This window comes from Lissotriton vulgaris, chromosome 4_1, assembly GCF_964263255.1.
Source record: "Lissotriton vulgaris chromosome 4_1, aLisVul1.2, whole genome shotgun sequence".
Classification (NCBI taxonomy): Eukaryota; Metazoa; Chordata; class Amphibia; order Caudata; family Salamandridae; genus Lissotriton; species Lissotriton vulgaris.
Window position 1 is genome coordinate 132,550,401 of NC_141691.1, and position 13,638 is coordinate 132,564,038.

Here is a 13,638-nt window from a genome sequence, read left to right on the forward strand (position 1 = left end):
GCTTTTAAGGGTCCCGAAGCATAGTCCGACCACCTGATTGATCTGAGGGCCAAAGGTGAGGGCGGCATCAAACCAAATGCCCAAATTCCTCGCTTTTTGGCAAGGAATGGGTGTTGGGCCCAGGGAAGATGGCCACCATGCCGACGTCCACGCAGACTGGCAGCCCCCCACGACCAGCACCTCGGTCTTGCCCCCGTTGAGCTTGAGGCAATTGGCGGACATCCAGGCAGCAAGGTCTTGCATGCATGCTCTGAAGATGTCCGCCGAAAGACCGGGTGCACGCGATAGGGAGATGACCAACTGCGTGTCGTCGGCATACGACACCAAGCTGAGGCCGTGACTCTCTACTAAGGTGGCAATCAGAGCGACATAAAGATTGAAGAGTGTTGGACTCAGGGACGAGCCCTGCGGCACCCCCTGGTCCAAAGGAATTCGCTCCGAGTAGTAGTCACCCTGCCTCACTTGGAAACCCCAGCCAGTGAGAAATGAATAAATCCATTTCAACGCTGCCCCTTTCACCCCGACCTTGTCCAGACACTGTAGCAAGATGGAATGTGCTACAGTGTCGAACACGGCGCTAAGGTCTAATAAAATTAGCGCCATTGTTTGTCCCTAGTCAGCACCCTGCCTGAGGGCTTCGGTAGCCCTCAAAAGGGCGGACTCCGTCGAATGACGGGGCCGAAACCCGAATTGGGTAGGATGAAGATGGTTGCCTTCCTCCACATGTCATTAGCTGTTTATTTGCCACCTTCTCCGCTACCTTGGAGAGATAAGGCAGCAAGGAGATGGGGCGTAAATTGTCCAAGTTCTCGAAGCTAATGTTGGGCTTCTTGCGGAGGGGAAGCACCACAGCCTGTTTCCAGTCCTCAGGTATTGAACTGGATCGGAAGGAGACATCCAGCACATGCCTGATGTAGGGTTCCAGGGTCTCCAAACTGTCACTCAATCTTTTAGGGGGTGCGGGATCTCGAGGAGAACCAGATTTAACAGACCTACAGATTTTAATTAGCTCTTCCGGTGAAGGGGTGATAAAGTTAAGTAACCGATTACGATCATCTTCCTCTGCTGCTAGGTCTATTGGCTCTTCCGCTGCATGAGGTATTTCGGGGAAAGCAGCGTAGATTTTAGACACTTTATCTCCGAAATAAGTAGCGATGCGGTTGCATGCTGCTACTGAGTGATCTTTATCTAGACTTGCAGTTTTAGGGGTGGCTAGAGACTTATATATGCTAAACAGTTCCTTGGCGGAATTCTCTGCCCTCTGCATAGTATGAAGCTTTCTCAATACGGATTCTATTATGATAGATGCGTCTCTTGATATGATAGACTTCTTTCATCGAGTCATCATATGCCACTCTCCATTGTCTCTCTGCCCGCTTGCAGTCCCTTTTGGCGAGACGCAATGCCTCGCCAAACCAGGGAGCAGTTGTCTGTCTATGGGCACCTTTTTTTGGCTGACCCAATGGGGCTGTACAGTCCAGAGCGGCTATGATGCGGTCATTAAGCAATTTGTTTGCTGTTGTCACATCCTTGCCTCCTGGAGGCCCTTCCGCAATGAGAGCCCTATTAAACTCTGGCAGGGAGAATGTTGCTCACCTTCGACGAGGGTAATTGAGAGGGGCGGAAGCATGAGCTTTGTACTTAGGCAGGTGAATGACAAACGGGACAAGGAAGTGATCTGTCCAGGGCAGGGGCTCTGGGGGTGCAGCCAGAACATCCTCCCAGTTAGCGAATATGGGATCTAACAGATGCCCACGGTTATGTGTGGGAAGCTGACCCTTGAGCTCTAGCTGTAGGGTATTCAATTCCTCACAGAGCTCCATCGCTCCCTTGTCTAGTGGATCTTCTAGATGTGTATTTAAGTCACCTAGCAGCAAAAACTTATCACTTCTTAACGCTGTTTCAGTGATACACTCTAGCAGATTACCTTTGAATCTGGACATAGGACCTGGTTGGCGGTAAACTAGCAAGCCTTTTAGAGTTATATTACCGTCAATTGTTATGGTGAAAAAGCCCGCCTCACAACTTGCAAAACAGATTGCTTCAAGTTTACAGGCCCAATGTTGTTTAAAGGCGATCGCAATTCCACCTCCTCTGCCTTTCGGTCTGTCCAGGCGGACCATCTGATAATTCTCTGGTAAGGCCTGTATAATATCAGGGTCACAGTTGTGATCAAGCCATGTTTCTGTCATAAACAGTAGGTCAAGGTTTTTATCGGTGAGGAGTTCATGTACATCATATTTATGACAACTCAACGATCTCACGTTAATGAGGCCGCAGGACAAGGAAAAATTACTAGTCTTGCTATCTACTTTCCCTGTGTGGAAACGAAATTGGCAGTGACGGCACCCTTCATTCAACCCTACTCTCATACTGTGGAGTCCTGGAGTACACACATTGAACGAGTAACTTACAAGTTCATTCCTGCTCCAAGTAATTCTGCTGGTCGGGGCAGGGGTTCGGGCCCTAGGCCGTGTCCGGTCGCGGACGGGCGCAGACTGGCTTGGCTTAGGCGCGGCTTCGGCGCGCATCCGGCGCGCCCGCTGCGCCAGCCCGCTGCGCCTTCTGGCCGGAATACACATTTTATAGAGTGTTAGGAGGGTGGGAGGGCGGCGCGACTAGAGCGCACCCCCAGCCCTACCTAAGATGGCGCCCGCCGGCGCTAGCAACAATTCCAATAAAACGACTGGGCGAGGCAGGGAGGGTACAGTACAGCGTGTGAACAGGTGTCAGTGTGCCTAACGAATTCCCCAATTAAAACATAGTATTTAGAGCCCCCAGGTACAGATGATAAAAAACGCTATATTTCACTGTTAAAATGCAGTTTTTGTCCGTTAAATGTGCCAGCAACAGAGTCCAGCTAAAAGTGCTCGCAGCCCTAGTGTCTCTCGCTAGGGAGAGCTCAGAGAAGACCAGTGTGTGACGATGTAATGTCTGCGGATGAGTAAGGGAATTTTGACCTAGAGGTGGTGATGAGGTAGGAATGGCGAGTGGGTCTGTGAAAGGATGATGCAGTGTGTATGAGTCGGCGGTTGAGTGGGGGCCACCATAGGGGTGGGGGGGGAGGTTGCCGTAACATTTGTCTTGTTGTTGCTACAGAAGCCAAGCTGGGCGCGATTTTGCAGCAGGATCAGCAGCAATGGGTTACGCCAGCACCGGATGAGAAGGTCCTGGTTGATGCTGAGGTACGGATATGAGAATGGGGGGGAGCTGTCCTGTTGGGGGGTTTACGGCGGGGTGGCCGGGGTGCACTGGTCTGTGCTGCTATTGGGGAGGCAGGCTGCTGTGGTGGGCTGCTGGAGGATTTTTCACAAACGACAAAAGGAGAAAAAATAAAAATGAATAAAGGGGGGGGGCACGTTTTGGGTAGGCGTGGGGACTGGACAGGGGACTGGAGGAGCACACCGGTTGCGGGATGCTAATGTTGGGTGAGGGTTGCGTGTCGCTTCAGCCTTGCGGAAGTTCTGTGCCACTGGTAGCTGTGCATTGGCAGAGCGAGTGGGGGCCCGAAGGGCGGGCTGCCAGGTAAGCGAATGGTCAGACTGGGGGTTATGCACTGTTTTGGCTTTGCCCGTGGCTGGGGCGTGCGGTGTGTTATGGGCCATCAGGTGGGTTGACTGGTTCAGTCTGGATTTGGATACGGAGCGATGTTGTGCAAGTGATCGGTAGGGCCGAGAAGTCCTTTTTGGTCATTATTGGGATTTGGGTTCATGGCGCTTGATGTCATGCTGGGGAGAGACGGGAGCCTGGCGCGCATAGGGGTGTTTGTGTCTGAAGAGGGTACGTTGTGTGTTTGCGTTAGGAGTGTTGTAGGTGGCTTGACCCATACGTGGCAGGGGTCCTCCGTAGCTGAGGAATGAAAGGGGGAAGCGTGTGGGGGGCCTGGGGCGCAGGCGTCTTTACAGCAGGTCAGTCTGAGGGGGCTGCTCATTGAGGGGGGGATTTAGGCGGGGGTGTCCACTGGGGGATTTGGTTGGGGGTGCGGAGTGCGAGGCTGCAGGGGAGCTGGCGGCAAGGTGTGAGTAGCGTGTTGGTGAAGGGTGCGTCCAGTGGCGGAAGGTCTGGCGCTGGGCTATTTCCGGGGGTTGAGGGGGTCATGGGTTTCCTTTGGTTTTCCCCAGGTGGGGTTGCTGTGGTCTATGGTGAGCGGTGGTTATTTGGGCAGTGTAATGGTGATCGGCATGGCGGCGCCGGATGTGTTTTGAGGTACATGGCGGGGTGCATGGTTCTTGAGCTGGGTGACGTTGACGTTTGGGTTGCATGTGTGGATGGTATGTCATGGCTGGGGGTGTGGTTTTTTCAATGGTGGTGGGTGGGATCCTTGTTCGGCTGGTTGCCCTGGATTTCATGGGGGGGGCTGGGCTGTTTGAGTGGGAGCCGCCTGCTGTGGCGCACTGTGCTATTGTTGGAGTGCAGTTAGCGGGTGCAGACTGTGGACGTGGGGATGAGGGGGGCTACAGGTTCGGCATGCTGGTAAGAGCATGTGTTTTGAGGACGACGTGGTGGCAGAACGTTTGCCGAACAGGGGTTATGGAGAGAGGGATGCCCTTCATGTAGGACTAATTGTTGTTTTCTACTACAGCAGTTGGGAGTGGAGCAGGACCCGGGCGGTCGCCGGGCGGGGGACTCGCCCCCTTCTCCTGGGCGTGCTTCAACAGTGGTGGCAGACTGGCCTGTTACGAGGAGATGTGATACTTTGAGGAATTCTGGAAGATGCATGGGGGTGTGTGTGGGGGTGCGGAGGACAGTGGTGCGTGTCGGACGGAGTTACCCAAGCGGTATGTACGGGTGGGAGACAGACGTGCAATGGGTTGTCTCTGGTATGGCGTGGCACTGTGATTTATGGAAGGGGGTGCGGTGTGGGTAATGGAGGCGATTGGGGTCCCTGTCTGGGACTGGGGGCTTTGCAACAGAGGGGGCAAAAGGGGGCTATTGACCTGACTTGCGGGGCAAGTGGCCGGAAGGGGGGTGCGGGTTCCGGGGCCGGGATTTGGCCTGACCGGTGCCTTCTTGTTACAGGCTGCAAGAGTTCGTGGGGGGTGGTTGTACATGGGATGGGGGGTGTCACTTTTCGTGGCCGAGTTTGGCCTGCTCAATGTCGCTTGTCCACACTGACCGCTGGTGGGAGCGAGGGAATTGCATCACGATAAGGGTCGCAGGCGGGGTTGATGACCCCGCCCGTCCACTGAGTGTGTTCCTTGTCCTTCAGGGTGCGGGTACTGATGGTGGATGGTCGTTCACCTCGGAGTGACAATTGTCGCAAGCAGAGTGTCACAAGCCATGGGATGGTTGGCCGTGGATTGCGACTGAGGTGCTTGACATGAGCAGGGTTTTTGGCCCGATAATCCTAGCGGTTGGTGTGGAGGCAGGCAGAGGGTGGATGGTCGTCCACTGAGGAGAGGGCGCCTGACATGAGCGAGGTGGTGGCCTGAGAGTGCTATCTGTTTCACCTTGGAAGAGCGGATCGTCATTCGCCGCGTGGGGGTGCGCTTGTGACGCACAGTTTCGGTCCCAGCAACAAATGTGTGTTCGGGTGGAGGTGATGCAATTGGGTGGATGGTCGTTCACCCGGATAGGGGCGCTTGACATGAGCGAGGTTTGGCCCGCGGTTTCTGGCTGTTTCAATTGGAGGCAAGCAAAAGGGGTGAATGGCCTTTCACCGCGAACGGGGCACTTGACATGAGCAGGGTTCTGGTCCGAGGATACTCTCTGTTTCAAGTGGATGAGCAAATGGGTGGATGGTCTTTCCACGCGGGGGGCCCTGGTGATGGACGAGGTTTCGGTTCCCTTTAAAAACAAAAAAACAAAAGATAGCACATTTTGTTTCACATGGAGGCGGGCAATAGGGAGTATGGTCGTTCACCGCGAATATGGTGGTGTTTGGCATGAGCAAGGTTCTGGCCCGAGAAGATTGGCTGCTACAATTGGAAGCAGGGAGGAGGGTGGACGGTCGTCCACGGAGAAGGGGGCGCTTGTCGCAGGCAGTTTTGCCTGTGAATGGTCTGTTACACTGACTGTAGGCTAAGGTGGATGGTTGTCACCGGAAGGGGGGAGTTTGTCGCAATGAGGGTTGGCTGAAATTTTGTTTATCTACTGGAGGTGCAGGAAGGGTGGTGGATGGTCGTTCACAACGAAAGGGGGCATCTTTCAAGGGCGGAGAATGGCCCACGATATGTGCTGAGGTATGCGGGACGCAGTAATGGTTGGTGGATGGTCGTGCCCAGTGACAGCAGACGTCTTCCCGGACGCGGATTTGGTCTGACAGGATGTTCTTGGTGAATTTGGGCAGGGTTGCAGGTGGTGGATGGTCGTTCACAGAAAGGGGGTTTCCTGTCACTGGCATGGTTGTCCTGACGATGGCTAGATGGCGCGGGTTGCATACGAAAGGGGCTTGGTCTTTTGCTACTAAAAGGGGGCATCTTTCCCGGTCGGGGATTGCCTCGAAATGGTTTCTTTGGGTGCCCGAGAGGCATTGACAGGGTGATGGCTGGTCAGCCACTGGTTGCAACGTAGGTGGCGGAAGTATTCGCTGCGCTCGGGAGTGGGGCAGGTAACCGCCCTTCGGGGGTTCCCTGGTTGGCGGTACTTTGGAGGGGTCGTGAGTCACATACGGGCGAATCCACCCCTGGGGGGGGGGGGGGAGAACGGTACACGGGTGACTGATAGCGAGGCAATGAAAGAAAATTCAACAGAGAATGTGCGGAGGGCAAGTGAAGGTGAGAATGGTTAGAGGAAGGAGGTCACCGAGTGAATGGGGGAAGAGTCAAACGGGTGAGATGGTTTGGAGAACGAAGAATGGAGAATGAGTCTGAAGGAGATGGGGAATGTACATTTGTTGCATTTATGTACCATGTAATAAAGTTTAAAGGAGTGCAACCTTGTCCTAATAAAATGGCCTTTTACGCTTTAAGTAACAGCGTGGAGTGTGGTTCTTGCGCGATGCGGGCCCCAGGGGAAGTAAAGGTCGCAGACCAGTCTTCCCCTGGGGTATTCGCGCGAGACCGGAAGGACAAGGACAAGGACAAGGACAAGGACAAGGACAAGGACAAGGACAAGGACAAGGACAAGGACAAGGACAAGGACAAGGACAAGGACAAGGTGTGGGTGTGGGTGTGGGGTTTAGAAGGGGATGGGGTGGGGTTTAGGAGCGTATAAGGAGCGGGAAGAGGCGGAAACAGCCTCTTCTTAACTCCTGAGCACCACCGGGGGGTCATTAGAAAGTTTGTCCGCACACCCACCCTACAGGTCCTAAGAGATGGCCGTGGGGTGTTTTTGGGGTCTGCGTATGCCAGTTTAGGGCAGTTTGCATAGGCGTTGCGGTACTTTGGAGGGGTGGTGAGTCACGGGCGGATCCACCCCTCGGGGTGGGGGGGAGAACGGTACACAGGTGACTGATAGCGGGGCGTGGGAGGCAATGAAAGAAAATTCAACAGAGGATGTGCGGAGGGCAAGTGAAGGTGAGAATGGTTAGAGGAAGGAGGTCACCGAGTGAATGCGGGAAGAGTCAAACGGGTCAGATGGTTTGGAGAAGGAAGAATGGAGAATGAGTCTGAAGGAGATGGGGAATGTACATTTGTTGCATTTATGTACCATGTAATAAAGTTTAAAGGAGTGCAACCTTGTCCTAATAAAATGGCCTTTTACGCTTCAAGTAACAGCGTGGAGTGTGGTTCTTGCGCGATGGAACTGTGTGGCCAAAACTCAGTGAACTTTGCCGGCGCAACGGGATTATTCGCCCACACCTACTCTTTACCCTATGGTTGAGACGCCAGAAACCGACACAAATAGGAAGCCCTGTTGGGCACCATTGGAGATTGCAGTGCCAGCTGAAGTAGATGGGCAGCGTGATACTGCACGAGGTGCAAGTTTTGTGGAGGTTACGTCATCTAACGATTTAATGTTGTGATTCACAGTTAGGTTTAACATACCTTCTTCAACATATGAAGCTATTTTTTAACGAGGAAAGTTGCCGCATCTTTGCCATACATTCACCTAATGTCATGAGCTCGATGGAGCCCGCCAGCTCTGATGCAACAGACAATACAAATACATAAAAAATGAAGTTCCACGCGCCAGCTGGGACGCTCCCTGCAGACCGAGGCACTGTTTCTGCGCGCACCCCCAGAGTCCCCGGGCGGGCTGTTGTGCTCCCCGGCCTCGGGTGACAGCGGGTTGCCATGGCCCCCGTGCTGAGGGAGATGCTGCCCGTGGAGTGCGGGTAGGCGCTAGGACCTAGGCGCGCTCCCCATTCCTGTGTTCCTACGGGGGAAGCTGAGGCAGAGTCCTGGCGCCGGCCGTGCAGGCAGGAGCAGCAGCGCCTTCCCTCTCGTGAGCCGGCCTTACCACCCCCAGGGGTCCACGCAGCGAGCCGCCATACCCAGCTGCCCCGAATAGAGGCCCAGCTGCTGCTCGGTCCTCGCGCCGCCGTGAGATGCTCGCCGGGCCCCGTCCCGTGCGCCCGCCCGGGTAAACGTTCCACACTCCCGGGCAACGTTCTACTGCAGCCCCGCGCGCACAGGCAGCCATGGCCACCGAGCTCGAGGCCCCCGCTGCAGCCACTCCGGAGGAAACGGCAGCTGTGGCCGCCCCCACGGCGGCGGAGGACGATGAGGAGGAGCACTGGCTGTACGGCGGTAGGTGCCTCTGCCTTCATCCTCGCCCTTTGTGTGTAGCTGGCCCTGAAGACCGGAAGTACCGTGCCCCGGTGCACGGTGTGGATGCTGCACGCACTTGCTGCCTGTATACCCTCAGTTTTCCGATATGGGTTTAAGGAATGAGGTGGAATATTGAATTTCAAACGGACAGGACAGGCGCTTGATGGAAGGATGGTGGTGTAACATAACAAAGATGGACCTGCTGCCACATTTTGAGGACGCCACTCTTTGGCATGACTGCCAGGTCTTCCCACGTTAAGATGGTGACTCTTAGTTTGCAGCTGACAGAATTTCGCATGCTAGTACTTGTAGTTTTAAAGTGCCCATTAAAATGAGGAGTCTACAAGTCAAAACAGGATTAGTACATTTAAGTGGTCACTTGCATCTGCAAGTGATCTACATGACATAAGCCTGGGCTCAGTTGACCATAATGCCTTTGGGTTGTGGGGCTAAGCTTGTGACTTACTTCATGAGGCTTGCAGTGCTGCAGTACCGCTTGGGTACAGTGACAAATAGAGTTACCAAGTTTGCCATAGCCCTTCGTTTGCTCCAAGTGTAAGACCCAGGTCTTGTCTCCCATCACAATCCGAGGCAGCCTGAGACAGCACTTGTGTTGCCGCTTGCAAGACATTTTGTTTACATACCGGGGGCTTGGAGTCCGCCCATTGCTTACCATTGGTTGGCTTATTTGTCACTCTTACTCCCTTGCTTCTCTGGCAGCTTCACATCCTTTTCGCGTTTTTGTCCTTCCATGGGAGCATGACCCAAGTACCTGGTTTCTTGAGGCTCCCATTGTCGTCCCACTGCTTGTGCGCTTTTTCTTTTCGTGATAGTACTCCATAAGAGTGCATGTGTTTACAGACAGTCTCTCACCAACCCCTGTCTGGCTATTGTTGCTGGTCTCTTCCTCATTCCTTTGCTGCTAGTCCCTGTCCCTCCCACCCAGTTCTACATTCCTTTGTTGCTTGCCCCGTCCCTCCTGCCACCTCCTGCATTTCATTGTTGTTGCTCCCCCCCGCCCCCCGGCAGTCCCACCCCCTCCTGCATTTCATTTTTGCTTGCCTTGTCCTTCCCCTGCATTTAGTTGTTGCTTGGTCTCAATCCTCCCACCCTTTCTCACATTCCGTTGTTTTGCATGCACCATCCCTCCAACACCCTAGCGCATTCTGTTGTTTCTTGCACCCACCCTTCGTCCGGCCTCCTTAATTGTTGCTTGTCCTGCCACAACATGCAAAGCAAAACTTGCGCTTGAAATACAATATTCCTGCCCTCACAATATTAATAGCGAGAAGCAGCACCACTTAACTTCATTAATAAAATAGATCCAAACAAAGAAATTATACTCTGATAGTGATGTAATTGATAACGTCAGTGTTAAGGTGATGCCACCATTGATGATAGTGTCATTTGTAATGTGATCTGTCAGACTATGGAGTGGCTGAAGTATTCTTTCCTGTCTTCCTCTGATAGTACACAGTTCTGGTCAGGGTAGTTGAAGATCACAGCCAATACTCTGACCTTCTTCACAGTATTGACGGTATGATGAAATAATGTTGATTGCAACCTAATGCCACAAAACATCAGTCATATTCTTTTGTGACATACATCATTGGTGCAAAGGCTAACACTTCTGCAAAAGTCAATTTTTCTGTGAACAAGATTTGAATTTAACTCATGAGTAAGAAGACTGAGGTTCATTTTAAGTGGTGGATTGGCAAGGGAAGTGGGATTTGTGTCCACAGGCAATCTGCTTCTCACGTGAAGGCCATGTGACCAAGAGACACTGTGATGTGTAGTGATCCTAAGTGGAAACCAGAGCTACATTTAAAAGTCTGTGCCATTTTTATGTGTCTGGTGGAAAATTCTCCGCAGTATCTACAAGAAAATAATCTATCCTTATGTTCCAAAGAGTTAGGACCTCAACCGATTTCAGGTCAATGTCTGGTTACTATCAAGGGAGTTATGTGTTCTAAATCCTCGTTTAACAAGCTGGAACTGTGGCTGACATGGGAATGATTTCCCGCGTTTGAAATCAGGAACTAGGACAGACTGCTTGGTGGATATTCCTTTGACCCAGTTGCTAAAAGTGGCCTCTGTTAGCATGCCTTGTAGGTTTCCCGTCTGTGTTCGACTGGTTCTTCAGACGTGATCTGTCAAACATTGTAAGGATTTCAGCATGTGCTGTAATTTACTTGGAACCACAAGTGGGTTATATGAGCACACCTGGGCAAAAGTTTCTTTGAAAGCATCCTAGTAAGACGGGGTTTTAACTCTGACAGGATTGCACGCTCATACATTTTGTGGATCTGCAGAAGGCTCATGTGGTGGACTGAGTGCACAAACTGACTGGAAGTAAGATTGTTTCAACTACCTTTAATGTGTCTGGACCTTCCAGTGCTAGATGGAATGGCAGTGGCACTGCTACAACAACTTGAGCTGTACATATTAAGCGTGTATTATAATCAGAAGATTTAAGCGAAATTCCCTTTTTGATAGAGAACAAAATGCAAATGTAATTGAACACTGAATCTCTCAATGAGCAGTTCCCACACTACTGTGAATCACATTCGCAAAGCAATTACCATGGAGAAGACCTATCAGAGGTGATGGTGTTGAAGGAATCTAGGACTAGCAAACCTGATAAAAGGTGATTTCTAACATATATACATGTAGATATGGAACCCAAGGAGCACTGGGCAGCAAAGAGGGCAGGCCATTGGAGGGGATTAACTACTGTGTGTAAACATAGGGGAGGGTAGCAGAAGGGTTAGGCTCCACTGCAATGGTCAAAGTAGGGCAGATAGAGCCGCTGTGGGCTGGAGGTAGAACAAGATGGTTGAGCCTGATGTCTGTGACTCCGAGGGAAGTGGAGGGAGATCGAGTGTGCCAATACCAGCAGAGGGTACATGGGGATGAGGGAGATCCTTAGAATGTTAAGTTGACTGAGCAACCGCCTGGTAATTCAGTATCGGTTTAGGAATAGAGTGTTTGGCAGATGTTGACATTTCCCATAATTGGGTCCTGTGGCAGCTTTGTTTTTCTCTTGCTAGCTTACAAAGCTTGAAAGTATGTAAATTGTGTTTATATTTGACTAATAAACCAATACAACATAACTATTAGCCCATGATTGCAAATGTGTTATGAATATATGTATAGCATATTAGTTAAACACCATTTGAACAATGTCTTTGGAGTGATTTCAGTGTGTTTCCTCCCCTTTGTTAACCTGTTAATTCCAATCAACTGTATTAAATCCATTAAACAATATAGGCTTCTTTTAGGTATCGTTCCAGGCCCCACAGGTGCATATTATTTGTAGCTTCACAGAACGTTCCTTAGAAAGCTCATTAGAAAAGTGGTTGTGTTAGTTGCCACATCTGTGGCAGCTCTAGAATTGAGTTTGTTAGGAAATCTCCTGTGTCACCCGGCCCTCTAATGCGATGCAGTTTAATTTGAGCTTTGAATCAGTGGAATCATTTGCTATTCTGGTTTTTGTGCAAGGATGAAAAAAAGGGTTTCATCAATTGAAGTTGGGTGAGTAGTGTATCCTAGATAGGGAATTCACTTTAGTTAGTTCAACAAGTCTGCCAAGAACTAATAACTGTTCTTTGTTCGCATGCTGCTGTTAAAATGCAAACTAAATATATCTTCTAATAAATAGTAATATTATTCTGTGTTAATATTTATATTTGATTATAGGGAACTTCTTTCAGACATTCTGTTGGTGGTGGACAGGGACTGATTATGAAGAAGTTTATTTTCTTTTAAATCTGGCATATTGGATTAGGCTTGCCATAGAGCAGAATGTGGTACCAATAACCGAACAACTATGGGCAAAGCAAATAGGCCTTGTCTTATTGACCTATTGACTGTGCCAGTGATTTTTCAGATGCCGTGCAGATGGTGCTTTTACACCACAATTTATTTTTGTATTTACTAAACCAAAATAGCAACAAAAAAAGGAGTGATGACGCAGCCGCTACAACCACATCATTTTCTAACTGTGGGCATGTGTGATGATGTGTGATGATGTGTGAGCATGATTGTGTGACCATACATGCACTTAGGGAATGATTTGGGCAACATTTTGTGTGTTTTATTTACCGATCCAAAATGGTGGATGCCATTTGAATTGGTAAATAAGAAAAACACATTCTTTAGTAGAGCAACCCCCGCAGCAAATGGCAGCTGCCGGGTCCTCAAAAAAAAAAAATGATACAATTTTCACAAAATTAAAATTATGCAAGGGATATGTGGAGCAGTGGAGGAGAGGGTTGGGATGCAGGTGACAGAAAGTTACATGGAGTGGGGGGAGGCGAGAGAGTAACTGAGGCACATGGAATAGCCACTAAAAAATTATAGAAAAGAAAGAGAGGAGTGGGAAGAATGAGGGAACAACACACGGCAGCAGTTTTTTGGGGCTGCAGCAGCACACGGGGAAGAAGGCTAAAAAAATATGCGCACACTCAGGGAGTGTTGAAAGGAAAACGAACAATCATTGGCAAAGTCAATAGGTCTTGGCTTTAAAATGTGAGTGCTGAGATGTTGACTTTGCCAGTATCTGTAGAGTATAGTTTTAAAGGGTAAAAGAAAAATATGTCAAAATACCTGGATAAATATTTTCAGTCTTTGTGTAAATGGCATGTTTTGTTTTCCAAACACTTTCATACAGGAACTCGGAGCCGAATTTAAAAATGACAAGGAGGTGTCCATGTAAAGAAAAACCCTAGCCAAAGCATAATTTACTTTCTGCATGTTTCAACCTTTTTGTTCCTCTGTAGTAGTCCAGGGAGCAGATTTATAGACCTCCAGAAGTGTCATGCGAAGAACATCTTCTGCCTTAGACATCAGCTGCGTGATTGCAGCAGATGGCCCTTCACAATGCGCCATAAGAGACTTTGTGCAGGAGATATAACAAAAGCAACCCGTAAAATCTGCTCATCAGCCATACCCCAAAAAGGGGGGAAGGAGCACCAAGGGAGAG

The 13,638-nt window shown here is 50.5% G+C and overlaps 1 protein-coding gene across 3 annotated transcripts in view; it reads left to right on the forward strand.

Moving 5' to 3' along the window:
• The window catches only part of LOC147718469 (uncharacterized), a 264,056-nt gene that overhangs the window by 68,132 nt on the left and 182,286 nt on the right, over positions 1–13,638 (forward strand). The window contains exon 1 of one of the 3 annotated variants that reach the window (XM_086918389.1): positions 8,256–8,633. The exons of 1 other annotated variant lie outside the window; for it this stretch is intronic. In XM_086918389.1, the coding sequence (XP_086774515.1) occupies positions 8,525–8,633 (109 nt within the window). In that variant the 5' untranslated portion in view covers positions 8,256–8,524. Of the gene's footprint in view, positions 1–8,255; positions 8,634–13,638 lie in introns of those variants that run through there. One more of the 3 variants, XM_086918390.1, reaches the window with a different exon arrangement.